This window comes from Myotis yumanensis, unplaced genomic scaffold (genome assembly GCF_028538775.1).
Source record: "Myotis yumanensis isolate MYYU_CA2020_CCGP unplaced genomic scaffold, mMyoYum1.0.hap1 SCAF_2, whole genome shotgun sequence".
Lineage (NCBI taxonomy): Eukaryota > Metazoa > Chordata > Mammalia > Chiroptera > Vespertilionidae > Myotis > Myotis yumanensis.
The window spans coordinates 9215183-9243138 of record NW_027223753.1 but is presented as its reverse complement, the minus strand read 5'-3'; the positions used below and the strand labels follow the sequence as shown (position 1 = coordinate 9243138).

The window sequence follows — 27956 nt, the reverse complement described above, 5'->3', positions numbered from 1 at the left end:
TTGGGAACTGAAGGACACATGAGTGGCCAGCCCCTCACCCCAAAACCCACTCCTCTGAGCCTGTGTGGCTTGTTCAGCTCCACTGAAGCCTGAGGCCCGGGCCTCACCAGCCCGGCAAGAGTGGTGGCGAGCGTGTTGGAAACAACCTGTCTGCGTGGATTGAGTGTGGCACCTGTACTCACTTTTTCTTATTAAAAATTTAGCCCTGACCGGTTTGGCTCAGTGGATAGAGCGTCGGCCTGCGGACTGAAGAGTCCCAGGTTCGATTCCAGTCAAGGGCATGTATCTTGGTTGTGGACACATCCCCAGTGGGGGATGTGCAGGAGGCAGCTGATTGATGTTTCTCTCTCATTGATGTTTCTAACTCTCTATCCCTCTCTCCTCTTCTCTGTAAAAACTCAATAAAATATATATTTAAAAAAAAATTTAGCCAAATTTTGGGAAATGGCTCAGTGGTTGAATGTGGGCCTATGAACCAGGAGGTCACAGTTGGGGCACATGCCTGGGTTGCGGGCTCCATCCCCAATGTAGGGTGTGCAGGAGGCAGCGGATCAATGATTCTCTGTCATCATTGATGTTTCTATCTCTCTCTCCCTCTCCCTCTCCCTCTCCTCTCTGAAATCAATAAAATTATATTTTAAAAAATGAGCAAAGGATATAAATACACATTTTGGAAATGTCCCCCTACAAAAGTATATGAAACGTACACATTTAGTTTAAATAATCAATCGAGATATATCCAAGTAAAGAAATAGAGCATTCCCAGTATTCTGGTTGCCCTTCCTCCCATCCAGAGAGAACCATCATCCCGAATGTTTTGTTCCTTGTCCCTTTTTCTGTCTAGTTTACCATTTGTGTCAGTTCTCTCTTGCTGTAAGCAGGCCACCTCCAAGCTTCGGGGCTTAAACCATCAGCAGGTTATTATTTCTCCCAGTTTTGTGGGCTGACTGGGCAGTTTCCTCTGTGTGATGTTGAGGTCATTCATGTGACAGCGCTCACCTGGTAGCTGGGCTGGAAGGTCTAAGAAAGCGTCTCACCCCGGAGCCCGGGCGCTGCCCGCAGGGCACTGCAGTGCTGTGTCACGTGGCCTGTGCAGTCAGGGTCTCCTCCAGGGCCCCCCCGCACGTCCCCTCTCTCCACCAGGAGGGCCTACACACCCCCGACACAGGGCAGCTGGGTTCCAAGAGAACAAAGCATAATCTTCCAGATCATGCGGGCCAGTCACTGTGCCCTGTCGATCAGAGTCGTCACAGGGACACTCAGATTCCATGGGAAGCCCATAGCAGCCGTCGGCACTGACGGGAGGGGAGGCACTGTTGGCTGCCTGCCTTGGAGGCTGGTACCCACGCCATCCATGTCCAGATTGCTTAGTTGTGCCTGTTTGAACCACACTGCAGGGGACCCAGGTCCCTCACTTCTTTCCCAAATGAATCTCTTGTGAGGTGGGCGCAGGCCATGTGTCCAGCCAGGCTGAGGGTCACCAGGAGAGCAGTCCAGCGCTGACACTGCGGTCTGGCCCATTAATCTAGGCCAACAACCGAGCGCCTGGCGCTGTCACGGAGAAGGTGCCCGGTTGCAGCCAGGAGTCTGCTGGAAGGTCAGGCCTGTCTCGTGTGCCAGTTGGCGCTTTGGTTTTCGGCATGTGACCCGAGGACTTTGGGTTCAGTGGGCTGTGTGGTCTTGTTCCGTTTCTTTCTGTAGTTCTGAGTCTTTAGGGTCTCACTCAGAAGTAACTTTAAGGCCCACGTTTATCATCCTTTAGGCAAGAGGAAGTAAGGAGGGAGGGACCCCACACTTATGCGTGGGGGATGGGCTGGTGGGAACAGCACTTTGGTCCTGAGAAGCTGATCTCATGACAGAGTTTCAAGTCTCCCAAGAGAGTGTGCAGGCAGGCCAGGCAGTTGGCACCTCCCTGCCTGTGGCACCACATGTCCCCCTGGGCAGCCCGTTTTCCTGGACCCGTCCTCGAAGCTTGGCCAGAACCTGGTGGATTCCTGTGGCCGTGAAGGAGGAAACAGGAGACAGTTGGAGTCTCCTTTGCAGTGATCATTCCCGAGCATTTCACATAGGTTGGGAGGGGGCACTGCCTCATTCCAGCTCAGCTCTCTGAGGAAGGACCAAGCCAGCTGGCCCCTCACCTGCTCAGCACGGCGTCCTGGGGAGAGAGGTGCTGTCTGAGCTTTGTAGCCGGCGGCCAGCTGGTGCGGTGAGAGCCAGAAGGCAGCCTGGGGCCTCTGAGCTCCACCTGCCCGGGCCTGGGCGCAGTCATAGCATCCACAAGGACACTGACAGCATTTCTGCGGGTGACAGCATTTAGAGCTGGCAAACCTGCGGGCTGCTCTCACACTCCCTGGGGGGCTGATCACAGGATTGGGCTCCTGAGCATATGTTTAAGTGCAGCTTAACTATTTATGGCGCCGCCTTTTTCTTTTTCCCCTCCTTCCCCTTTGCTTCTCCCTCCTTCCCTCTATCCTCTCCCCATTTTCTTTCTCCCTTTTCTTTCTTAGCTTTGTCAGAACAGATGCTCTGGGGAGTGTTTCTCTGTTGGAACAGCTTTGCAGGCTGCCTCAGAGGAATTCAGGGGCTCTGGCTTTCTCCACGACACCCACACTTGGGGAGCGGCCAGTTGTGGGCAGACATCTCGCTTCGGAAGAGTATGGTTGGCATCGGGTGGCAAACATTACTCATGGCACACAGCTGCTCTCCTCCTCTGTGTGGGGGCGGGAGGTGCTGGGCCACCATCCACTCCGTCCCAGGGACCTTCACCTTCCTGCAAGGCCTCTGAAAAGGAGAGCACCCCTCCCTCCCCCCAGCCCTCACCCCACCCCCGGCCCCTCAATATGTCCAGCCCCAGAGGAGCTTGGCTTTGCTGCCCTTCCCTGGAAGCTCTGGGGTAGGTGGCAGCATCAAGGCTTGTCGCAGCCTTGGGTCCCAGGCAAGGCCAGTCAGTCACCGAACCTGTGGGCCGCCGGGCCCCTTTCACCCTGTTGGTAGTGAGTTTCTCACGTCCTTCCCAGCAATCAGGTCCCTTTCCGGCTGGAGGGTCCTGTTTTCTGCAGGCTCCAGCAAGGGAACAACTCTGTATTTCCAGGGGTCCAGCTGATGCTCCCTGGTCGTTTCCGAGCCTGGGAGATACTTCCTCCCAGCTCTGTTTTTGGGTTGGCTCTTGGTGAAGGTGAGGGAGTCAGACCCACCGCCAGGAGGGAAGGGTTTGGACCTGTCTCTCGGGGGCTCATTCTGAAGCTGGGGGAGGATTTGGCCCTTGTGGGCCTACTGGTTCCTCCCTTTCTGCACTTGGGAGGTATTTCACCTGAGGCTCCCGCGGACACGGAGGGTGACTGGTGACTGGGATTCGGGCTGCCCACGCACACATGCACACGCCTGTTTGCTCGTGTGGCTTTTCCACAGCAGAGAGAAGACGGCTCTGGGATGATCTGGCCCAGGCCTCTCCTTGCCACCGGCCTTTGGTCCATCGACACTGCCCAGTGTGCACTCCCTGCCTGGGTGTTTCACCCCTGGGGTGAACATCAGTTCTTTTCCAGTCACCTCTCTGTTTGAGCTTTTCCCAGCTCAGGAACAGAGCAGCCAGAGTTCTCGCTTACAGCCCTCAGGTCACAAGTGGGAGCAGGAGGTCCTGTGTCAGTGCGGCCGTGCTGCTGCGGCTGGTTTGGCTCAGCAGCCGGCTCTACAGCTCGTACCTCACTTCTTGACGCTGGGCTGGCTTCTGGCTCTTCCCTGCTTACATTTAGGCGCTCTCGTCACAGGCAGTTATGATACTACTGACAGACCCAAGAAGCTGTGCCTCTGTCCGTGAGCTTGTAGGTGGAGGCTGGGACCGAAGGACAGTCCTGGGGATGTTGGAGGGAGGGAGAGCGTTTCCGGGTCCCCGGCAACAGCAACTCTGAACTACAGCTCAGAGGCTGGCGCCCTGTGACACGTGCCTGTGGCCAATGCCACATTCCCCCTTACTGAATGGAGCCCCGCCCACCTGCCAGGTGCCCCCCCCTCCCCCCCCAGCTCAGCAAGTACATAGCCCCACTTGTGGAAAGTTTGCAGGCGTCACGGGGTGGGTGGATTTGCTGGTTAAGCCACGGGTGAAGGAAGGGCTGGGGGTGTGGCTTTGTTATGGCTCATCACAGCCAGACAGCTATACATGGTCACTGCAGCTCCAGGGCTGTGGCCCGGTGACTCACCCCCAAGAGGCTGATGGGACGGGAACAGCCAGAGCTAGTGGAGGGCGGCTGAGACCTGGGGGCTGAGAGCCCCAAGTGTCACTGTCACCTGCCCAGAAACAGTCTGGGGCAGCTCTGCGTAGACTTAGCCTCCGAGAAGAGGTTCTGAAGAGCCGGAAGACAAGCCGCTGCCACTTGTCAGATTCTGGGCCAGGACAGGACAGCCTGGCCCTGTCGCTTCTCTGTAATGTGTTCCTAGGAGTGGGCATTGACTTTAGTGTCAAATTGGTTCTTTCTTGAAAGGAGGACCTGCTTATTTTCCCTGGAAAATGCTGCTCTTGAGACTGGCTGGTGTGGTATTTAGGGAGAGGAGAGCGAGTTTAGATACTCAGTCATGGCTGGTGCAGTGCAGGCTCACTTGGCACCAGGCCATGGAATTGCTCTGAGCATTTTTACTGGAGACACTTGTGGGATTTCCAGGCATTAAGTGAGGCCTTTGACAGAGAAACTGCGGCCAGACCAGCAGCTCTTGGGGTCAGGGTCAGAGTTTACTCTCTCTCCAGGGACAGCCTGGGGAGGTTTCTGGAGGCAGAGGACTGCCCAGCTTTCTGTAGTTCCCTGAGCCAGTGAATGAATGAGAGACAGAGGGAGCGGCCCAGAGGGAACTGGCAGAGCCCTGTGGGTGCAGCAGGGAAGGGGCCGGTTCCTGAGAGCCGGGGTGATGAAACGTCTGCCTTCCCACATGTTCACCTGGCATGACAGACAGAGAACTTAGAGCAAAGTCGAAGGGTTTTCATAGAGCAGGTGGATCCCCTTGAAACATCTGCCCTTTCTTCTAAGATTTGTAAAAAATGTTAAACTGACCCCGTCTTTTTTTTGCAATGCTGACAGTGTTGTTGCGTGTGTGTCTTTTTACTTTTTAAAAAGTCGTTACCTGGCAAGACACAACGTGGCTATTTCTGGTTGGTCCCTTGGTACTTTCTGGGTTTTGAAACTTTCCTGCCAGTAAACCCAGGAATCGCGGAGCCCCGGGTCGCTGGGCTCGCAGAGGGTGTCTGGAGTTGTTTGCCCTCCGTGGACTTGTTGACATTCTCCGTCTCCCACATTTCTCACCTGGGAGTTTTGGGCTCGTGCTGAGGCTACTTGGCATCCTCTGTCCACATTGACGCGAAGGCCCTTTGCCTCTCCCCAGCCATGGATTTCCCTCAGCACAGCCAGCACGTCTTGGAGCAGCTGAACCAGCAGCGGCAGCAGGGGCTTTTGTGTGACTGCACTTTTGTGGTGGACGGTGTTGATTTTAAGGCCCATAAAGCAGTGCTGGCCGCCTGCAGCGAGTACTTCAAGATGCTCTTCGTGGACCAGAAGGATGTGGTGCAACTGGACATCAGTAACGCAGCAGGTACCCTGTTGGGTCCAGGGGCAAGTTTGTTGAGGGCCAAAAGCTCTGGCTGACCGTGTGCCCTCCTAACACAGTCCCTGCCCTCCTGGGAGCAATACCTTCAGGCTGTGGGGTGCACCAGGCCTCCCATACAGGACCCATGAGTGTGTGGGTACCAAGTTTCTACCACATTTTGGGGGCCTGTTTAGACTGGGAGCAGGTGGTGAGGGGAGAACTGGCAGGAAGTGCTCACCATGAGCTCCAGGCCAGATTGAACACAGACAACAGGTGGGCTCTGAGTCCTGAACCCCCAATTCCAGTGCTAACCATGAGGAGGATGGCAAGGGTTGGGGCTGGGGCAGGGGATCAGGAAGGCCTTGGGATTGAAGAAGGAACTGGTCGGATTTGGTCTCCCAACTCAGCATGGCATGATGTGCTCTGAGGTCAGGGCAAGGTCATGTTCCCCCATTTTATAGATGCGGAAACTGAGACCCAAAGAGTTCAGGTGACTGGCCTGGAGGTCAGCGAGAGAGTTTGTGGCAGAGCGCCGATGAAAGTCCTTACTGTCACTTTGGTTGGATTGCCTTCCGGCGGTGAGGAGTAGCGGCGGGGTAGAGTGTGTCCAGGGTGGGCATTTACACGGTCTGTCCTTCACGCAGGGCAGGTGTTCACATCTTCTATCTTCTGTGCAGAGCAGGCGTTCACACCTTCTGTCTTCTGTGCAAGGCAGGTGTTCACATCCTCTGTCCTCCGTTGAATCCTCTGTGCAGGCTGGGCTTTCCCACCCTCTGTCCTCCGTGTAGGGCGAGTAGTCACACCTCTGTTTTCTGTGTAGGGTGGGCGTTCACACCCTCTGCCCTCTGGTTGTACCCCATTTGGAGGCTGTTATCTGGGCTGAGACTCCCCCAGTTGCTTGCCTCTCTGCCAGCACAGGAGATGGGGAGAGGACGGCCTGTCACCTTGCTCTTTACAATTCCCTGGATCCTGCCGCCGAATGTCACCTGCTGGTGCCAGGCCTGGAGGCAGGTCTGTGATGGCTGTCTGTGTCCTTGGCAGGCCTGGGGCAGGTACTGGAGTTTATTTACACGGCCAAGCTCAGCCTGAGCTCTGAGAATGTGGACGATGTGCTGGCCGTGGCCAGCTTCCTGCAGATGCAGGACATCATCACGGCCTGCCATGCCCTCAAGTCACTCGCCGAGCCGGCCACCAGCCCTGGGGAGAATATGGAGGCCTTGGCCATGGAAGGTAAGATTGTTGGCAGGCTTTCCTGAGCAGGTGGCTCTTGATGGGGGCTCTGCCTCTGCCTTTGTCACCTCTCTGGGTCTCAGTTTCCTCTTCTGGCCTTGCCTGCGTTGTGGGGTGCTGGTGAGGTTTAGCTGCAGTAGAGTCTGAGAAAGGCCTCTTGGAGGCGCCCCTTGCCTACCCTGTCCCCCCTTTATCCAGCTCCCCTGTGCTTCGCTGCTGAGAACTGGTGGTGGGCCTGGTTCAAGGCCACGCACCTGGCACGCTCCTCCTGCACGCTCCTCTCTGTGCCTTTCCTCTGTTCCCCTCACTGCCTCAGAAAAGCTCCTGGCACCTGGTTTGGGCCAGGTTCCTTGTGAAACACTTTCAGAGAACCCGCTCCTCTCCTTCTAAGCACTGACTCTGGCAGCATTGATATTTCACCTGTGAGGTCTGTGTCCCGGCCGGTCTGTGCGCCCCCCAGAAGCAGCAGCTGGTTGGTATGTCCAGGCCTGTCGGCAGCCAGGTGCACAGTAGGTGCCTTGTGCATAATTTGTTGAATGAACAAACCAAGAAACCACTACTTAGATGTACCTCCAGGGAGGATCCAGAAGAGCTGGCGAGTTCTGGGAACCCTCACCTCTCCAAGTGGTGGCACTTGATGGGAAACAGAAGGTCTATCTGGTTCCATCTCCAGGAGGGGACAGGAGAGCCAAAGAGAAGGCTGCGGCCACCACGCTGAGTGAGCTGAACCCTGCTGGAGGCAGTCCACCCAGGGGCCCAGGCAGGGAGCCCAAGGAGGAGCGAGGCGGTCAGGCAGAGAGTGCAGCCAGCGGTGAGTTGTGACGCTGAAGCCAACTGTTCCACCATCTCCCTGGGCCCCTGTACAGTGAGGGGCTTCCTCAGGAGGCTCCTGGGGCTGGGAATAGAGTGGCACCCTTGAGCTCAGGTTACCCTGGAGGAACCACTGTTGATCTGGGGTGTCTGGTCCAGCCAGAGCAGAGGCCAAACAGCCTGAGCTTGGATGTGCTGGCCCCACCCAGACCCCACCCACCCTTGAGCCACAGCCACTACAGGGGCCTGGTCCAGGGAGCCATTCAGTCCCTGGATGGAGTCGATAGGGTCTCAGTCCCGCCTCGCCACCCCAGGTGCAGAGCAGACGGAGAAGGCCGATGCCCCCCGGGAGCCACCGCCAGTAGAGCCCAAGCCCGACCCCACTGGTGGCATGGCTGCTGCTGAAGCCGAAGCCGCCTTGTCGGAGAGCTCAGAGCAAGGTACCGCCACCCAGCCAGGCCCACCCTCACTCGCACACCTCCCTCTCACACAGTTCCCCCAGGTCCCTCTCCTGCTACTACAGCTGATCCCACTCTGAGCCACCCACTCACTTCAGCCTTGTGGCCAACATCTTTTCTCATTCTTGAACTTGGACATCAGTCTCTTGGTTGTGTTACCTGGCTGTGCTTTCCGCTGGCACAGAAGCATTGCTGACACCCAGGGCCGAGCACCAAGGGGAGCCTTGTACCCACACCACACAACCCCGTGCTTGTTGGCTGACGGTGCCCTTGCTGCCCTGCAGCCCGCCAGGGTGCCCATGCCCCGAGGCTGCCTCCATCCTCCAAGCAGCCAGTGTCCTGGTCAGCAGCTCCCCTGGTGCTGCCTTGGCCAGGGCTGGGACCATTTATTGGTGGTGCCCAGACATTACCAGGCTCTGCCAGGTGCCCATGCAGAGAGAAGGGCCTGTGTCCCGGAGCCAGGTTGGCCTCCTGGCATTTGTCTAACTCTGAGGTCACGTCCCTTTGGGAGCCCCTGTGCCCTCCCTGGCCCCTCAGTGCCTGCCCTTTTCATCTCAGAAATGCAGGTGGAGCCAGCCAGGAAAGGAGAAGAGGGCGAGGAGGACGCCATGCCTTCTGGGGTCAAGGAAGAAGGGCCGCAGCTGGACAAGGGGGATGCCCCCGAGGAGAGTGAGGAGTCGGCCAGCACGGACTCGGGCCAGGAGCTGGGCGCAGAGGCCCGGGGCCTGCGCCCAAGCACCTATGGCGACCGTACCGAGTCCAAGGCCTATGGCTCCATCATCCACAAGTGCGAGGTGCGGCCACGGGTGGCACCACCCACCCTGCCCAGCCCCATCCTGCGCCCAGCAGCCCCCTCACACCCGATTCCCGCGCCCTGCAGGACTGTGGGAAGGAGTTCACACACACGGGGAACTTCAAGCGGCACATCCGCATCCACACAGGCGAGAAGCCCTTCTCGTGCCGGGAGTGCAGCAAGGCCTTCTCTGATCCAGCCGCCTGCAAGGCCCACGAGAAGACGCACAGGTGCAGTGCCCGGCCTGCTGCTTGTCCCCGCTGGCTCAGCCCTGGTAGGACCCCAGCGACCCCTCCTCTCCCTTCTGACCACCAGCCCGCTGAAGCCTTATGGCTGCGAGGAGTGCGGCAAGAGCTACCGGCTCATCAGCCTGCTGAACCTGCACAAGAAGCGGCACTCTGGCGAGGCGCGCTACCGCTGCGAGGACTGCGGCAAGCTCTTCACCACGTCCGGCAACCTCAAGCGGCACCAGCTGGTGCACAGCGGCGAGAAGCCCTACCAGTGCGACTACTGCGGCCGCTCCTTCTCCGACCCCACCTCCAAGATGCGCCACCTGGAGACTCATGACACTGACAAGGAGCACAAGTGCCCTCATTGCGACAAGAAGTTCAACCAGGTGTGTGGGCACCGCCCGGGGCGCCTCCACCCTGCACACTGAGGGGCGGAGGGGGCCCTCGAAGACACAGGCTTAGTGGGAAAAGTAGGTGCTAAGTAGAGCGTGACCCTCCCCAGGACAGAGCTCTGCCCGAGAAAGTGAGAAGGTGGGTGAAGTCAGGATGGGGTTCAGACCAGAAAGAAGTGGGGTGGGCATGGCTTCCCTCTCACTGCTAGGATCTGGAACATCCCCTTGGCCTTAAGCAAAGATGGAGCCATCCACTGGCTCCTGGGAGGACCCAGAATCAGTTGTTCCCTGGCGGAGGGGCTGCAGATGGGGCCCAAGGCCATATTGTGTGGGGTGGCCTTTCTGACCCCTGCCTGGCACAGGTGGGGAATCTGAAGGCCCACCTAAAGATCCACATCGCGGACGGGCCCCTCAAGTGCCGAGAGTGTGGGAAGCAGTTCACCACCTCAGGTAGGGCCAGGCTGCCTGGCTGCCCCACACCCTCCACTCCGCGGCCACCTCCTGATGCCCCACACCAGGCCCCCTGTCTGTCTCCACAGGGAACCTAAAGCGGCACCTTCGGATCCATAGCGGGGAGAAACCCTACGTGTGCAACCACTGCCAGCGGCAGTTCGCTGACCCCGGCGCTCTGCAGCGGCACGTCCGCATCCACACGGGTGGGTGAGCAAGCCCAGCGGTGGGAGCCTGGGAGCTGGGGAGGGCACATGGAAGGAGGAGAAGTTAGCACTAACATCTTTTGCTGCCCGTCCCCAGGCGAGAAGCCATGCCAGTGCGTGATGTGCGGCAAAGCCTTCACCCAGGCCAGCTCCCTCATCGCCCATGTGCGCCAGCACACTGGGGAGAAGCCCTACGTCTGTGAGCGCTGCGGCAAGAGGTCCTGCCCCACCCATGCCCAGGGTGCTCTGGGGTCCCCACACTTTGCAGGGTGAAGGGGTTCAGGAAACACACTAGGGCTCAGTTGCGAACTGGGCCGACTGCTGCCCGAGCCCAGTCCAGTTGGCCCCTCCAGTCTAGAAAGAGAGGCAGGAGGCCAGCCCAGCTTCCCTGGCCCAGGCTTAGGCAGTTCAGGCCAGTCCCTCCCCTCTGTGGCCCTGCAGATTTGTCCAGTCCAGCCAGTTGGCCAATCACATTCGCCACCATGACAACATCCGCCCCCACAAGTGCAGCGTGTGCAGCAAGGCCTTTGTGAACGTGGGGGACCTATCCAAGCACATCATCATCCACACTGGTGAGTGTGTGCCCGCCTGCCAGTCTGGCCTGTCCCATGCCCTGATCTTGCTAGGGGGAGGGAGGGAGGCACCCCCAGATTGCAGCGTGGGTACTGGCACTTGGAACAGGTGGCTTTGAAGGCAGTTCAATTCAACTGCGGACCCCATTTTCTTAGAGCTTCCAGAAGGTGCAGGGGCCACTGGAGGCTCCTGTACAGCTCTGGTGGCTGCCCCTGAGCACTTCCTGCTGGAAAATTCAGGGCTGCTGGGGAAGCTGGAGGCCACTGAGGTCCTCCCCCCTCCCCCAATGGCAGGAGAGAACCTTGCCTCCCCCCCCAGGAGAGAAGCCTTACCTCTGTGACAAGTGCGGTCGCGGCTTCAACCGCGTGGACAACCTTCGTTCCCATGTGAAGACCGTGCACCAGGGCAAGGCAGGCATCAAAATCCTGGAGCCAGAGGAGGGTGGTGAGGTCAGCGTAGTCACTGTGGATGACATGGTTACGCTGGCCACCGAGGCACTGGCGGCAACAGCCGTCACTCAGCTCACAGGTGCGGGCTGTGGGCAGCAGAGGGTGGTCACAAGCAGCTTGCCTCTGGGGTGGCAATGAAGGGGCAGGTGCCTCTGGCCTTAGGCCCTGCTAATTCTGCCCACAGTGGTACCAGTGGGGTCTGCAGTGACTGCTGACGAGACGGAAGTGCTTAAAGCCGAGATCAGCAAAGCTGTGAAGCAAGTACAGGAAGAAGGTGAGTGAGAAGGGCTGACCAGGGGTGAAAGCTGGTGGAGCTCAAGGGTCCTTCGCATCCTGACTGTGGCCCCCACCTCCCACAGACCCCAACACCCATATCCTCTATGCCTGTGACTCCTGTGGGGACAAGTTCCTGGATGCCAACAGCCTGGCCCAGCATGTGCGGATCCACACAGCACAGGCACTGGTTATGTTCCAGACGGACGCGGACTTCTATCAGCAGTACGGGTCAGGCAGCACGTGGCCAGCCGGGCAGGTGTTGCAGACTGGGGAACTGGTCTTCCGCCCTCGGGATGGGGCTGACAGCCAGCCTGCTCTGGCAGAGACACCCCACACAGCCCCAGAATGTCCACCGCCTGCTGAGTGAGCAGGCATCCCTCCTCCTGACTGTTTATTTAAGGATGGGCGGCCCCGTTCCCTAGAGAGAATAAATTTGATTATTTTCTAATGCTGCCTACAGCTCCCTGTGGGGGTGGGGTGGGGAGCTGGCAGCTGTGGCGGATGCCCCAAAGGGCTGCTCTACCCAAGAACCAGTCGGCACAGACCTGCTTCTTGGGAAAGCCAGGCTGTCCCTTCTGCGGAATGGGACTGGAGCCCTGGGACCTGTTTAGAAGCACGCTGGCTGCTCTGCCCAAGTCAGGGTGCACCCCATCCCCTCAACCAATCTTCTCTTTGGAAGCTTCTCACCTGTTCACCATGAGGATCCCAACTCTCTTCTCTGCCATGGAGCTGCTCCCCCTCTGCCTGGGGGTTGGGAGCTGGGCCAGCAGAGGCTGGCCACACTACTTACCAGGATCCAGGCAACCCAGAGAGCCCAGCTCAGGTGCCATTCAGCCAGAGCAACAAGGTAGGCAGAGAGAACCAGGCCCAACAGGCCAAAACCCCGTTTCGTTGGGTTTGGGGAAGCAGAAGGGCTCTACACTGACTTCACAGTAACCTTGGCCTGAGGATCATGGCCAAGCCAGTACCATCTTTTGGGAACATTTACTTGCCTTGAATCAATAGAGTCTCTCCCACCAGGTGAGGCCTGGAGGGACAGTGAGCAGCTAGGAGCTTTGATGGGGAGATGGGAGACACAGCACTGCTTAAACTAAGAGCAGAAGCAGAGGCGGGGGGGGGGGGGGGGGCAGGGAAACGTGAGATGCCATCTCTGCCCTTTCCATACAATTTCCCCCCACCAGCTGTCATCCCTTACTCAGAGATAGTAGCTTCTTGCATCAAAAGCATAGGTCTTTGGAGGAGCCCCATGGATATTGCAAGTGAGACACCAACACTACGTTCCGTGTTCCCGTCCCTGCCCAATTCCTCAGCTTGTACTTCCAGCTGCAGGGGAAGCCTGGCCCACCACCCCATCTTCCTGTCAGGAATACTGTTCCACCAGGCTGCGCCACTGCTGCTGCAGGGCTGGCCTGCACCACACCCAGAGGAGGAAGGGTAAAGAGTCAAGACACCAAAGCTTGCTCAAGATGTTTGAGTGTGCATGGCGGTGGTTTTACCTGTAGTGCCTTCCACATTATCCAGAACCAATCAGAGCCTTGAAGTATCACAGGTCTTTACAGCACCATAGCACTGAGAAAAGTTAGGTCTGTGACAAAGATCTGTTTTATACAAGATAAAATGATCCTTGGGGGGTTTAAGTGGTAGATCGGAAATAGGTTCCCTATACAGACTGAAAGAAGGCAAAAGTGGGATGAGGGCTAGCTACTCCCATAAGCCAAGGACATTTACTTGGTCCTCCCACCCTAGTGACAATTACATCCACACTTGACATGTTTTGTATTTTTTAATAAAGTTTGTAATCCAATGGACACACAAAACAAAACTGCGCTGAGAAAAACAGTTTCATAAATTAATAGGTGTTAGGAAGTTGTGGGGAGAGGTCAAGGTCACATAAGAGGGAAACCAGTCTTTTTGCAGTGTGTGTGTGTGTGTTTGTGTGTGTGTGGTGTGTGTGAGAGAGAGACACACACACACACACTTTCAGATCGCAGGGGCAGGGCCCGGCTGTAACGAAGCGCACTTATACAAATGAGTGACAATACAAAGTCTGAGTATGAAAATAAGATTTTCTCTTAAAACACATTTTTGGCACAGATTAAAAAAAATGTATGTCAGGGGGATTTGATTTTTTAAGTCAGTATTATATATATTTATATATATTATATATTTATATATACACACATCCCAAGTTCTGCATATCCCACCGACAGAAAATCCTTCGGTTTGCTCCGTTTCGATTGTAAGCTGTACATCCTGGGTGAATCAGATGGTGGTGGCAAGAGAATTAAAGATGACAGCCAGATGAGCAAGGGGAAGGGAGGAGATGGGGACAAACCCAATGAAATGTTCCTTGACCCCAAGGTTTCAGCAGCAGTTTGAAGTCCTGCGTTGAGTCTGTGACGTGTGTTCACATACACCACGATGTCCAGAGTGCCACAGCCTGTCTTCACTATGCAAAAGTCCAAGTCACTAATTTAGTGCAAAGGCAGTTCTGTTTTCTTGTTTCTTAAAAACAAAAACAAAAAAATTTAATTCCACTGCCCTGTTCCTTTTCTCCAAAAAGAGGAGAAACCCAGCCCCAAGGTGTCTGCAAGTCCATCGGTTGGTGGTCTGTCCTTGGGCTAAATGTCTTGTAAACATACATAGTAGCAGCACCACTGCCCAGAGGGGTCTGTCCGCCTGAGCTGGGCCGGCAGGCCAGGAGGGCAAGGCTGGCCGTCTGGCAGTGGAGTCTGTCCCCTTCGGCAGCTTCTTCCTCCACTTGGCTGGGTTGTCCTGTGTGTTTTTGCTGCAGAGCCTCGGGAAAATACACTGAGTCGTTGACCGACCAGTGGCTCACACAGAGGCAATGACAATCATGAGGTGGGGAGAAATGTTGGAAATGCTGGCCAGAAGGTCAGGGGCCAGACGGGACAGGTGACTCTCGGAGAACTCGCAGGGTGGGAAGATCTGCAGCACGTAGGCAGGCTGGAGAAGAGGACAAGAGCATAAGTGGGACCCCGTCTTCACATCAACCCCATTGCCATTCCTCTGAACAGGCCCAACGCAGAGAGCCAGGTTGAGTCAGTTCCCCAACCAGCTAAGTCTCCGTGGCTTTGTCAGAAAACTAACGTGAACTAATTTCCTGCGACCCCCTTCTATATCATTAGGCTAAAGACAAACCTGCTGTATCAGCTGTCCCTTGATTGTCTCCAGGATGGGCAATGGTGGCCCCAGACACTGCTTATTTCCTCTACCCAGAATGCCCTTTGCCCACCTCTAAGAAACTCCTGAACTGCTCTGGCCGCACTAGTGGGCCATGCCACCAGATCAATCAAATTGCATGACCACCCCCACCTGTGTGCACCGAGGAAGGACACTGGGCAGGGAGCTGACCTGATTGGAGCCAGGGTTAGGAACATTGATGATCCCTGCCGCCTGCTTGGCCTGTAGATAGGTGATGAAGGCAGCCTTGAGGGATTCGGTCTGGCTCACGACATCCTCTTGGTCACGGCCACAGGGCAGAGCCAGCAGCAGACAATACTCTGACTCCACCTGGGACAGAGGCAACTGTCAGGGGCCTCCTCACAACACACAGAGGCCTGTCCAACCCAGGGGGTTTGGCTCCCATGTCCACAAAAGCTCCCACCTCTGAAATGACCTGAAAGTCCACCCCTAAATTTGTTGAATGAAAAAAAAAGCCTTGTTTTATGTCTAAAGGCATTTTACACTCTGAGGAGAAAGAACATGCCCAGCGCCATCTGCACTAAGAATGCCATTGCTGCAGCCCATAACAAGGAGATAGGCAGCTGGGGTCCACCCACACCTTATATCCCTGGGTGGGGCAGCTGCTCACCTGGGCCCCATCTTACCGTCATCCTTCGGGTAACCCCTTCCAGCTGTGAGGCCTCCAGCCGCATCCTCTGGGCAATCCTCAGTGGGGGGCCTCCTTCAGAGAGGGGTAGAGACCGATGGGCCAGGACATTGTTGCCAGAGACAAAGTGGAGCTGCACAGCAGCTGTGTCGTTCTTGAGGGCCAGGAGGCCCTGCCACACAATGGGGTACTTCTGTTCAAGGGGAAACAAACAGGAAGTGAGCTCATGACTGGACATGGCCCTAGGCAGCAGGCTTACTGTGCTAAATCAAGTGGGGATCTTAGGACATTTTAACACAGCACAAAGCTTGGAGAGGAGCAGTGGGGGACCCCTCCCAGACTTACCTTCAGAAGCTGGACCATATCCACAGGCCTCTGGGAAGTCAAGTGTGGAGAGGAATCTTGTTTGGGGGAGGGCTGGGCTTCAGTGTACAGCAGAGCCAATCCTGGAGGGGTGCTAGGGCCCGAGGTTGTGGAGACAAACAATGGCTGCTTTGGGGCAGCCTGGGCAGGGAGAGGGCACGGAAGGTCAGGCTTCATGGAGACAGATACAGGGGAGGGATAGGAGATCTGGCTTGTTTCTGTCTGGGTCCTCTGAACCTGGACATGAGGCTCAGCTGGTCTGTTTGCAGGTACGGTTGGGAGGCGAGGCTGTTCTACTCCTGTCTGGGTCCCTTTCGCCTCCTGGGAGACCTGAGGCATCTTGCTGCTTGGTGGCTGGCTAAGCTGTGAGGGCTGCGTGGGCTGGGCAGGCTGTGTAGATGGCACAGGCTGCTGGGCAGGCTGTGTAGACTGCACAGGTTGAGTGGGCTGCAAAGGCTCACTTTCAGGAGGGGGACCCTAGAGTTGGGCAGGAAGAGATAGGGACAAGGTGAGAGTCTGTTATGAACAACACCCAGCCCCCAACCTACTGGCCTTTGGCCCCAGCAAGAGTGAACTATGAGCATCTCCTCTCAGCTAGGCTCACAAGGGGCGGGGGGGGGGGAGGAGGGGACACGACACTTTAACCAGTTGGTGATGCATTCTGGGGCTCAAGATTGAGGGTTCTGGTAAGAGGAGGTAACGTGTTCCCTCCCTTCCTCCCTCCCTCCCCACAAAGAGCTCCTTCCTGTGTCCTTAAGCTCTCTGTGCTGTGATCTGACCCCTGAAATTTAGGAAGTTTCTCTTTAAACCCACAAAAAGAATGACACACTTCAGGAACCACACTGGCACCTCAATCACTGTTTGCACTAGAAGGCTGATTTGTAGTGCTCACCTGAGTGGGAACCTTGGTCCGGGAAGGCAGGCCGATGGAGGCGGTGGCAGGAAACTGAGTGTGAGCGAGCTGAGCCGGGCCATGGTAGGTGCGGATATCCCCGCATCTGTACTCCTGAAACAGCTCCCCGCCACTGGAGTGTACGATCTGCACCCCATGGGTCACCACCACAGGCGGGCTCAGAGGCAGCCCTTGGAGCTGGTTGCTGGGGGTGACTGTAAGGATTCGGGCCTCGCTGTGAGGGGCAGGGGCTGCTTTGGCATCTGTCATCTTGGCAGCTTCTTTCCCTGGCTGCTGAGGGGCCTTGCTGGCTGGTGGCACCTTCACTATACCATCTGCTGCCCGGGGCTGCTCACTGACTGCTGTCACATGAGGGTGCACCATGATCCTCACGTCCCGGGGCACAGTGTATGGGTGCAGGCGGTACTCGGACTGCATGACCAGTACTTCCGACTGCACAGGGGCTGCGGCTCGAGCAACAGGGAGGTGATAATGCACTTCTTCCTCTGGAGCGTGTTGGGAGGCCAGGGAGGACACACCAGCTGTGGCTGGCTGGGGCGTGCCTGCCCGCTGTGGAGCCCTGACCTCTATTTGCTGGGGTTGCAGAGGGGCCCGAGGTGAGTGAAGTGCCTCTGGCCGGATGCTGTAGGTGATGCTAGGCAGTGTGGGCGTGTTCATTCTCACTTCACCCTGGGACAGATGACTAAGGGAGACAGTCTGGGTGATGCTGTGGGGTGGCATAATGACAGACTGCTCTGGGTGTATGCTGGAGATGAACTGAGGCACAGGAATGCCTGCAGCCAGCATGACTGTGGCATTAGTGGAGAGCGCAGTGGACGTGGTCCTGCTGGGGTGGCATGCCCTTGGGAAAAGAGATGGAGCAGGCCCACTGGGTCGAGGAGAATGTGCGTCTGGCTTTGTGGCGGCCAAATGGGAGACAGTTCGATCTGTTGGGGTGCTGGGCCCTGAGGTGATGTGGTTTGCTTCTGCAGGCAGTTTGCTGGGCAGAGCAGGAGGGTGGTGGGGAGTGAGAGCAGACCCCAGGTTAGCCGGCTGAAGGACCTTAGTCTCTATTTTGAGAGTGACAGGGTCAGCAAGCTTTTTATTAGTGGTAACTATGCTTGGGGTGAGAACCAACTGGTTGTGAACCAGCACTGGGGATGTGTTTATGCCCTGGGTGAGAACCTTCACTGTGCCACCCTGGGTGACAGGGGTGGACACAGAGAGGTGAAGGGGCTCAGGTTTCTCCAAGGAAGGACGGTCGGCTTTAACAGATGAAATCACCGGAGATGCATTATATGTCTGGGCAGTTAGCACTAGAGTAGAGTGGGTGGCCACATTTGCATAGCCTGAAGGAGTCTGAGGGCCTTTGGGTGGTGGCTGTGATGGTGCAACAGAATCAGGTTTGACCTGGGACTTGGATACCGACTGTTGAAATTCAATGTCCATGGCACTCGCTGGGGGGATCTGGCTAATCTTGGCGCTGATCCGCTGTGGGCCTTCAGTCTTCTGCCCCGAATAGCTCAGGAGCACAACTCCTTCAGAAGTATTCACACGCAGCCCAGCTCCAGAGCCTGAGTCTGCTGGACGCTCGTCAATCACAGACATAGACCCTGGGTGGAACCGAATGTTTTCGTTAGAGCTTGATCTCTGCTTGCACTTTGCTGGTGGTGCAATCACGGCACCTGCCACAGTCAATGCACCTGTTGTGGTGGCAGTCACACCACCAGACGCAGCAGTCACTGCACCTGCTGTGACTGTCACTGTACCTGCTGAAGCACTCACTGCAGCCGCTGTAGCGCTCACTGCAGCCGAAGCGGCATTCACCACACCTGTGGCAGTGTTCACTGTGCCCACAGTAGCATTCACCGGAGTGGTGAGAACGTTCACTGGCCCTGTCAGAACATTTACTGGCCCCTTTAGGACATTGACGGGGCCAGCAGAAGTGTTCACCAAACCTTTCAGTGTCGTCACTGAGCCCTTCACAGGGCCTTTCAGGGCATTCACTGGGCCAGTCAGTGCATTCACTGGGACCAAGGAGACATTTACCAGGCCGGTCAGGGCGCTCACCAGGCCAGTCAGGGTTTGAGGAGCTGGTTTTGCCAGAGTTATCTTTTGCGAATTCTCCAAATCAATGCTGACAGGCATCCGGCTAATAACAGAAGTAATTTTGGGAGCAATGACTGGAGCCACCTTTTCTTTGTCAATAGCTACTGGAACCTCTGAGGCCTGGGTGTCAGAAGCACCAGTTACTGGAGCTCCTGATTTTTCTTCTAAAAGAGGTTGTTTAGGTTCAGCTGGAGGGGTTGGTGCCTCATGCAGACAAGGGGCAGCACTGACAGGCTCTGCAATGGCAGCAGTGACACTGGTGGAAGTGATGCCTGCGGCAGATACGTATTTGGGGTCCATGAGAATCTTTCTCAGCGTACTGGAGCTGGTGTCAATGTCAGAGGCTTTTGTGTCTGGGGGAAGAGCTGGAGATGGGGTGGACTGAGCCCGAGGTTCCTCCTGTCTTGTGATCCACTCTGTCACCTTAGTAGGGGGACTCTGGTGTGGGATCCCCCCAGAGGTCAGTGGGGGTGGGAGCTTTGCTGCAGTTACAGAAGGAATTGTGGGGGTAGGTATGCTTGAATCACTGGGTGGGGTCACTGGATCACTTTCAATGATGGAATGCACCTTGAATCTGGCTTGGGGCTCACTGTCCACCAATACTGGCTGGGAGGAAGGGAGAGGGTCTGGGAGCACAGTCCTTTTGGTTGGAGTCTTTTCTTCAACACTGCTTTCTTGGGACAAATTTTCCCTGGATGGAGTCTCGCTTGGGTCAGAAGCACATGTCTCCGGAGGAGTGACCTGGGGCTTTTCACTCTGCTTTTCTTCTTGTGGAGCTTCTGGGGGTTGTACCATTGTCCCCTCATTTGTGGCAGGATTATTGCTTTGAACTTGGTTGGGTTGTGAGACAGGGGTCTCTGCAGTAGCCCCGGTTTTCTCTGCAGTAGCCCCCGTTTTCTTGTTTGTATTCCGTTTGCGGCGTGATCTAGTTGTTTTATGGCGCCCTTTGTCTTTCCGAGGGAGAGCCACTTCAGCTTCTTTTGATCCCTTAGTTTCCAGCACTGGGTGGGAGGTTTCGCTGCTATTCCCTCCAGCTTCCTTGGTATCTGCTGGGCCTGCGGAAGGGTTAGGGGCACTGACTTGTGGGCCAGAAGATTCTGTAGTAGCCTCAGTCTCCCAGATGCCAGACACAGCCTCATTGGTCTCAGGCTCCATTCCCTCCTCAGGAGTCTGCAGCTCTTGTGAGTGGGGCTGCAGGTCTGTCTGAGATTCTGTAGGGTAAGGTGGAGGTGCTGGGAAGTTTTCTGGCTCCCCAGAAATATCATTGATGATGGAGCCAATGGCCGCAGCCAGTTCTGTTTCGCTCGCTTGGTGTGCAGGCTTGTCCCTGTCCTCTGTGGAAAGGCCCTCTGGTGCATCTGTGGCTGCTGCCTTGAAAGCCGCGGAGGCAGAGGTTTCAGTGAGCTTTTCAATGTTCTCCACGGCCTGCTCCAGCTCCATCTGCTTGGCTAACTGATTTGCTTCTGGGGACAGCTTAGGGGCAGACAGATCTTCCTTCTCTGGCTCCTTGTCTGGACCAGCTGGATCACAGTTCACCTGGGATGAAAGACCCTCCTTGGGTGGACTCCCACTCTTTTCAGGGGAGACTGCCACAACCCCAGCTTCTTTCTCCACAGCCAGCCCTGCAGGGTCCAGAGCCACAGTGGGACTTACACTGGCCTCTACGGTTTTCAGATTTGCAGATTTGTCCACTGCTGACCTAGAGTTTCGAGATCTTCCTCTCTTTGATTTGGAATTTTTTTCAGGGGCTGTTTTTTTCTCTACCACTTCAACTGGGGGGGTTTCAAGTGGAGTTTTGTCTGTGCCAATTTCTTTTTTGTCTCTTTTCGATTCACTTCCTGCTGCTTCTTTATCAGTCTTGGATTTTGTATTATTTTCTTTCACATTTACTTGGGGACTCACCTCAGTGGTGGTCTCAGGACGTTCAACATCAACTTTAGGTTCATTTTTCCCCCTTTTCCCATGTGGGCCACCAGCAGCTACTGATTTTTGGGACCGTGGGGATCTCCATCCCTCAGCTGGTTTAAGTGTTTCAACTGGCTCTTTCGCCTCAGTCTCCTCTTCTTCTTCAGCTCGACGGCGTGTTTTTGGAGGCCTTCCCCTCCGAGGGGTAGTAGGAACTGCCACGGCCTCCTGAAGCTCCCGCTCCAATCTCTTCCTGGTCACTCTCGGTTGCTCGATGGGCTCCTTGACTGGAGAGCGGCTTTCATGGTCACCCATGGTTGCATAGACACTCCTTACATTCCGGCGCCTGGTTCGGCTGAGGGGCAAACTTGGCTCAGGGTGTTCAGTGTCCGGGGCTGAGTTTTTAGAGGCAGCCCTTGTAATCTTCTCGGCCTCCATCTTCAACTCTAAGAGCTTTTGGGCTTCTCCCCGAGGAGAATTGGACCTCTTGAGTTTTTCCCGGTCTATCCTCTCACTCTTCCTTGTGACGGGCTTCTCCACAATACTTGCTACAGCTGCCTGCATGGGGGTCTTGGAACGTTTACTTTTGTTTGGCCTTTTATCTTTTGTAGCAACTGGAGGATCAACCTCTACACCTTCGGAAGCTTGAGGCTGAACCTCAGCAACAACTTCAGCTTTCTGATTTGCAATGGGCTCAACACTAGCAGTAGGGTCTGGCTTGTCCACTTTTGGCTCATCAGCTTCCTTAGGCTTCTGAGTCAGTTTTGAAAGTGGTTGGGTATTGTCAGGTTCTGGGTCCCCACTGATCTCTGCATGGGAAAATGAGGCCCCAGGAGTTGGAGGCTTGGCATCCAGATACGGCAGCTGGTCAACTGATGAACTTTCTCCAACTAAAGGAGTCCCGGCAGCATCCTTCTCGGCGTCCACTCCTGGGGGCAAGTCGGCCTGTTCAGGTTGTTCCAGAGCAAGGGGAGCCAGTTCAGATGCAGGTTTTGCTTCTTCTGAGATAGAGACTGGCTCCATGGTCTTCTCTTCTGTCACCGAAAGCAGCTCTCCTGTTTTATCACCGGCTGTCTTCTCCAGTGGCAATGATGCTGACTCTGGAGTTAAAACAGTGACACAAGGAGGCCCAGTCGAAGATGGGGTTTTCAGTTCTGACTCTTTATTCTCAGAAGCAGATTCTGGGGTCTTGGGATGATCCTCTGTATCTTCCTGTTTTTCAGCCTCTTTAGGTTTTTGGTCTTTTTCTTTTTCTTTCTGTTGCATTCGTGTGAGTTCCATAAATCTGCTATGGAAAAGAACTACTGGCTCTTGAATCAAATCAGTTGTGCTGTTCACTCCATCAGATGTCTGCCTTCCATATAACCTACCAGAAATGAAGTCAGATTCCTCATCTTTTCTCTCTAGGTGCTGTAAGCGCTTGGAATCTTGTTCAAAGATTGAGCTATGTAAAAAACGAGAAGCAAATAATTCTTGCCTTTCCTGTTCTTCTTCTTTATGATCATCTTTTTTATCATCAATTTTTCCTTCTGAATCAGTCCGAATTTTCTTCTTTTTCATGTACCAAGATGGAATAGGTCTTGGAGCAGAGTCAACTTTTTCTTTATCTTTGTTGTTTCGAAAATTAGCAAATCGAGAGTCCCAATCAAGAAAAGACCAATTTTCTTCTCGAGATGAAGAGAGGGATTTAGCTCTTTCAAGCAAAGCCTTAGTGTCTGGGGTGATTGTCTTATCCAGTGCAAAAGAATAAAATTTGTTCCTTTCTAAAGAACTAGAGAATCTTTCATCTCGCTCACGTAGTTTGTCTTCTCTATCCCTCAATAAAAAAGATAATCGAGAACTTTCATATAATGCCGACGCTCTGGGTGAGTGGGATTTGTGTTCAACATCTTCATCAGAATCAGAAGGCACCTCACCAGGTTCTAAGTCGCGTACAGACCTCTTTCGAAGGCTGTCCCTCTTAATTATGCTGTTTGGGAAACTCACATCAAATCTGCTGGCATCTTGCTTCATTTGCGAGTCCCACTGATTTAGTTCATCTTCAGAATTCAAGACAGTTAGTTTTATTTTGGCCATGTCTGCCATCTGTTCTCTCTTGCTGGAATCGTAAGGATTAAATTTTAAGGATTCTTCTCTGACTGTCATATTAGAGTAAGGGAGTCCTTTTTCATCTACTTTAGGCGACCCTTTTACTGACATTAGCCTAGGAGAGCCTATGGGGTCATCTTCCTCATGGAAGGAACCATGTCGGATACTGGGAGAACAACCAGTCCTTTCAGAATCTTCGCTGATTTGGCGTGAACTTCTGTAATTCCTCTCTCTCTTGGTGCAGATATCAAAATCAACATGATCCATCCTTTTCTTTTTGCTGGGAGGAGAGTCATCAGTGACATCTTGAGGGGGTTTACCTACCTCATGAACAAGACTACGCCTTTCATAGTCATCTACATCTTTTTTAGGACTGCCAAACTTCTCAGACTTGGCTATTTCCATCTCCATCTGCTGTTTTCTACGACTCTGCTCCATTTGTTTTCGGTAACTCTGCGTGTAATCAATATCAATGCCAATTTTTTCTTCAGTATTTACTGAATGTGGTTTCTCTTGGCCTGATTTACATTCAAGTGCTTCATCACGAAGACTGCAATAGTTTTTCCTAATATCTTCTCTCTCTGGTCCTTGCTCATCTAATAACTGCAGCTGTTTGAGCTGTGGTTTGGAGGGAGTAGGTTTTTTTGACTGAATTTCTTGATTTTCCGCAGATTCACCTACTGGTTCTCCAAGCTTTGCTTGCAGGTCTGAGATGGGTCTTGAGCCAGTCCCAACAGAAATACTGACAAGTTCCTGACAGTCTTTGGGGCTGGGAACAGCATTAAGTCTGTCTAGTTTGATTTTTTTAGAGTCTCTTTTAAGAATTTCTTTCCTCATGGGCTTTCTCTCAGACTCTCCTTCCTTCAACTGAGTGACATCTTTAGATGGCGTGTCAACCTGCTTTTTTAAAAGCACCCGAGCATCCTCCATCTCTGGACTACTTTTTTTGACTTCTGATTTTTGCCTTTCTGCTTTCAAATTGGAATCTGCAAAACGCCTTTTCCTTGCTTCCAGCTTCTCCAAATCCACAGCACTTACCCCATCAGCAGACTGCTCTGGTTTTAGGTGCTTCCGGGTTTTAAGCCTGCCTTCCTTATCTACCACTTCTATGTGGCTTGAAAGTGCCTTTTCCTTTGGCACTTTCATTCTGACAGATTCCAGTTTAGATAAGTCAGATTTTGCAGGCTCCATGTGAGAAACTTGCAGTTTCTGATCTATGGCAGAAGACTTAACAGTGTCATTATCAAGCTTGGCTTTCAGCTTTTCCAATGGAGTGTGGTCAATCACCTTCCCCTCTTTTTCTTTCACTCGAGTCAAAACCACACAAGGCATGAGTTCTAAGCGGTTTTTTGCTATTCCTTCTTTGTCAGCTTTCTCTCTGCTCAGTTTATTAAAACTCCTTGATTTTTCAGGGCTCTGTTCTCTTTCATTTTCTTGGTCTGTTTCTGAAGATTGGGAACTAGGGGAATGAACTTTTCCTTTTCGTTTCTGCTTGTCAGTTTTGTCCTTTTCCACTTTCTCCTTCCTTATTAAGCGTCTCTCTCTTTCCACTCTCTCAGAATCAAAAGTTCGTTCTTTATCTGTCTTTTCATTTTTTGTATAGCGTTCCAAACGAGGTTTGTCAAGTTTATCATATCTTGGAGGGGAAAGTGAGCTACAGCTTCCACTCCGGTCTGAGGACCGGCTATAAACCCTCCTCTCAGAATCACTTGGTAATCTCTCTGACTGTGAGGGAGATGTTCCAGGACTCTGTGGGCGCCGCAGGTGCACCGGACTCTGACTGCGTTCAATTGGCCTCCTCTCATGGTCTCTGTCCCGGTCAGGATCAAATCTTTCGCGTTCTCTTTCTCGTTCCCGTTGCCTGTAACTGTAATCCCGAATATCTTGTTCATAAGGATCACTTCTGTAATCCCTGTATTCCCGAGGATCATCATAATAGCGAGATTCATAATAGTCTCCTTGGTAAGTTTCCCATTCTGAATAAAATTCTCTCCCTCGAGCTGGATATTCCCGTCTAGAATCCTCAGCATATGTGCCTGGAGTACGAACATTCTCATAATATGTGCGATCTTGACTATAATCATAAGATCCCCTTCGTTCCTCTCTGCCAAAAACAAACAAAAAAATATTTCATTCTTTTGTTTCCTTGTCATTTATACATTAAATCATACATATAAGATTACAAAGTCCTGCTTCTAATAATCTTTGCCATTATTTAGTCGTTAGACCTGTAATGTCCAATACTGTTGGCACTAGCCACATCTGACTACTGAGAACTTGGAATTTGGCTAGCCTGAATTGACATGGGAGTGTAAAATACACACTGGCATCGATAGATTTAGTTTTTTTAAAAAAAGAAAAAAGGAAAGATACTTCAGTAATTTTTTAACTTGATTATATGTTGAAATTATAATATATTTTAGATATACTGAGTTAAATAAAATTGCACTTTTTCTTTTTACTTTTTAATGTGGTTTTTAGAAAATCTAAAACCACAGATGTACCTTACATTATATTTCTATTGAATAGCAGTAGTTCAACCCATTTTATTCCTTTAGTATTTGGTACTGTGGGGTGTTTTTTAAAAAAATATATATTTTATTGATTTTTTACAGAGAGGAAAGGAGAGGGATAGAGAGTTAGAAACATCGATGAGAAAGAAACATCAATCAGCTGCCTCCTGCACACTCCCTTACTGGGGATGTGCCCGCAACTAAGGTACATGCCCTTGACCGGAATCGAACCTGGGACCCTTGAGTGCGCAGGCCGACGCTCTATCCACTGAGCTAAACCGGTTAGGGCGGTACTGTGGTTTTTAATAAGCACCAGCATTAAGGGGTATCACGTCCCCACATTTCTAAGTCTTTTATAATTATTTTTCTGCCAAAAGATATTCTTACTACAACTTGAGAAACAAGTATACTATGTTCCTGACATAGTATTTGAGGGAATAAATCAAATTCTACTTTTAAACTGCTAGCCCTTATGCAAATGGGACATCATTTGCATTCCTGAGCTAAACTATCATTAGAGGTAAAGCATTTTTTTCATTGCATGAATCAACTATTCAGTGAGATAACTACCTTCAACTCTATGGCAAAAGCAAAGACCACTAAGTTCTACTCAAGCATCCTCCACCTCTGGACTACTTTTCTTGACTTCTAATTTTCCATAAGCACTGCCATCTGAAACCAAATGAGGCAAAACTAGTTCACAGTGAAGTCCCACACCCTCCCACTTCCTACTTTGGTAGATACTATAAACTCCATTCAACAGGGATTAAATAACCATGGGTAAGAATCAAAGAAAAAAGCTGGAATCAGATAATCAGTAAAATAAGTGAATTTAAGTAGTAATATATAAAAATTAACATCCAGTCCTAGCTGGTTTGGCTCAGTGGATAGAGTGTCAGCTGGCGGACTGAAGGGACCTGGGTTTGACTCGGGTCAAGGGCACATGCCCAGGTTACAGGCTCAATCCCTAGTGGGGGGCGTGCAGGAGGCAGCCTATCAGTGGTTTTCTCTCATCATTGATGTTTCTATCTCTCTCTCTCCCCTCTCCCTTCCTCTCTATAATCAATAAAAATATATTTAAAAAATAAAAATTAACATCCACACAATATTATCCAACCTCACAAGATACTGTTCTTTGAAAAATATTTAATGTACACACAGAAGATCTTTTTTAAAAATTTTTTTTTTATTTTATTGATTTTTTACAGAGAGGAAGAGAGAGGGATAGAGAGTTAGAAACATCGATGAGAGAGAAACATCGACCAGCTGCCTCCTGCACATCTCCTACTGGGGGTGTGCCCGCAACCAACGTACATGCCCTTGACCGGAATCGAACCCGGGACCTTTCAGTCCGCAGGCCGACGCTCCATCCACTGAGCCAAACCGGTTTCGGCCACACAGAGGATCTTAATGGATTTTTTTATGTGTTAGGTACCAGTAGACCACCAACACTTTCCACTCAATTATGGGTAAGAATTCCTGTTAGCACTTAAAGTATCCTATCTAATAAAGAGGGAATATGCTAATTGACCCTCATGCTGTCGCAAAGATGGCAGTGCCCACAGCCAATAAGGAGGGACTATGCTAATTGACTGCCATGCCCTCAAAGATGGCGGCGCCCACAGCCACAAGATGGTGGTGCCCAGTCCCCTCAGCCCTGCTGGGGCAGCATGCGTGTAGCAAGGCCTGCCTTCAGAGTCCCCCAGTCTCCTTAGCCCTCCAGCTGCCTAGGGCCACCCAAGGCTCAGGTAACCAGGGCCGGCCAAGGCTTGCGCTGCTGGCAGTGGCAGCGGCAGAGGTGTGATGGAGGCATCTCCTTCCCCTGATCTCCGGTCGCTTCCCACCCCTGAGGGCTCCCAGACCATGAAAGGGAGCAGGCCGGGCTGAGGGAGACCCCCTCTAGTGCATGAATTTTCACGTACCGGGCCTCTAGTTAATGATAACTTCAAACTGAGCCAGGATAAAAAACTTTACTGTCTCTACATATACATACATTCTCTTGCATATGTATGCATACGTGTGTGCCTATGTGCGCTCTCTCTCTCTCTCTCTCTCTCTCTCTCTCACACACACACACACACACACACCTGACAAAGAAAAGCTTTGTATCAAGACTAAGGTTCTAGAGGACTGCTGATTTTTTATCTTTTGGAATGTGGATTCCAAACTACTAGTGAAAAACCATCAAGAAGGTTAAGCTTTGCCCTGGCTGGTATGGCTCAGTTGGTTGGGCATGGTCCCATGCACCTGAAGGTGATGGGTTCAATTCCAGGTCAGGGCATATGCCCAGGTTGTGGACTCAATCCCCAGTAGAGGGCATGCAGAAGGGTGAACTTTTGGGAATTTGGCTATGGGAGACATTTTGCATTTAAAAGCTTTCCAAGTTAAGGACCCACTGGGTGGTTCAGTTGATTGGAGCATTGTCCCATATACCAAAAAAGTTGCACATACCTAGGTTGCAGGTTCGATCCCTGGTTGGGGCACATACAGGAGGCAACCAATCAATGTTTCTCTCTCACACCAATGTTTCTATCTCTCTCCAAAACCAATAAAAAAACATATCCTAGGGTGGGGATTAAAAACCTTCTAAGCTGTCCGGCTGTTGCGACTCAGTGGTGGAGCATCAACCTATGAACCAGGAGGTCACGGTTCGATTTCTGGTCAGGGCACATGCCAGAATTGCAGGCTCAATCCCCAGTAGGGGGCATACAGGAGGCAACCAATCAATGATTCTCTTTCATCATTGATGTTTCCATCTTTCCCTCTCCCTTCCTCACTGAAATCAAAAGAAATATATTTTA

General features: G+C 53.0%; 2 protein-coding genes across 6 annotated transcripts in view; one reads left to right on the top strand and one right to left on the bottom strand.

Moving 5' to 3' along the window:
- Positions 1-11880, top strand: part of ZBTB17 (zinc finger and BTB domain containing 17) — a 29696-nt gene extending 17816 nt beyond the window's left edge. For 2 of the 4 annotated variants that reach the window (XM_070404172.1, XM_070404173.1), the window contains exons 2-15: positions 5365-5571; positions 6607-6795; positions 7469-7606; positions 7920-8045; positions 8622-8857; positions 8944-9086; positions 9172-9472; positions 9841-9928; positions 10018-10134; positions 10232-10352; positions 10576-10706; positions 11026-11235; positions 11341-11430; positions 11516-11880. In XM_070404172.1, the coding sequence (XP_070260273.1) occupies positions 5365-5571; positions 6607-6795; positions 7469-7606; positions 7920-8045; positions 8622-8857; positions 8944-9086; positions 9172-9472; positions 9841-9928; positions 10018-10134; positions 10232-10352; positions 10576-10706; positions 11026-11235; positions 11341-11430; positions 11516-11799 (2381 nt within the window). In that variant the 3' untranslated portion in view covers positions 11800-11880. Of the gene's footprint in view, positions 1-5364; positions 5572-6026; positions 6144-6209; positions 6277-6606; positions 6796-7468; positions 7607-7919; positions 8046-8621; positions 8858-8943; positions 9087-9171; positions 9473-9840; positions 9929-10017; positions 10135-10231; positions 10353-10575; positions 10707-11025; positions 11236-11340; positions 11431-11515 lie in introns of those variants that run through there. The other 2 variants (XM_070404175.1, XM_070404174.1) reach the window with 2 other exon arrangements.
- Positions 11881-14074: 2194 nt separating this feature from the next.
- SPEN (spen family transcriptional repressor) overlaps positions 14075-27956 on the bottom strand; it is an 85630-nt gene continuing 71748 nt past the window's right edge. For both annotated transcript variants that reach the window (XM_070404170.1, XM_070404171.1), the window contains 5 exons: positions 16541-24746; positions 15631-16125; positions 15284-15478; positions 14808-14966; positions 14075-14399 (listed from right to left, as the gene is read on the bottom strand). In XM_070404170.1, the coding sequence (XP_070260271.1) occupies positions 14268-14399; positions 14808-14966; positions 15284-15478; positions 15631-16125; positions 16541-24746 (9187 nt within the window). In that variant the 3' untranslated portion in view covers positions 14075-14267. The remainder of the gene's footprint in view (positions 14400-14807; positions 14967-15283; positions 15479-15630; positions 16126-16540; positions 24747-27956) is intronic.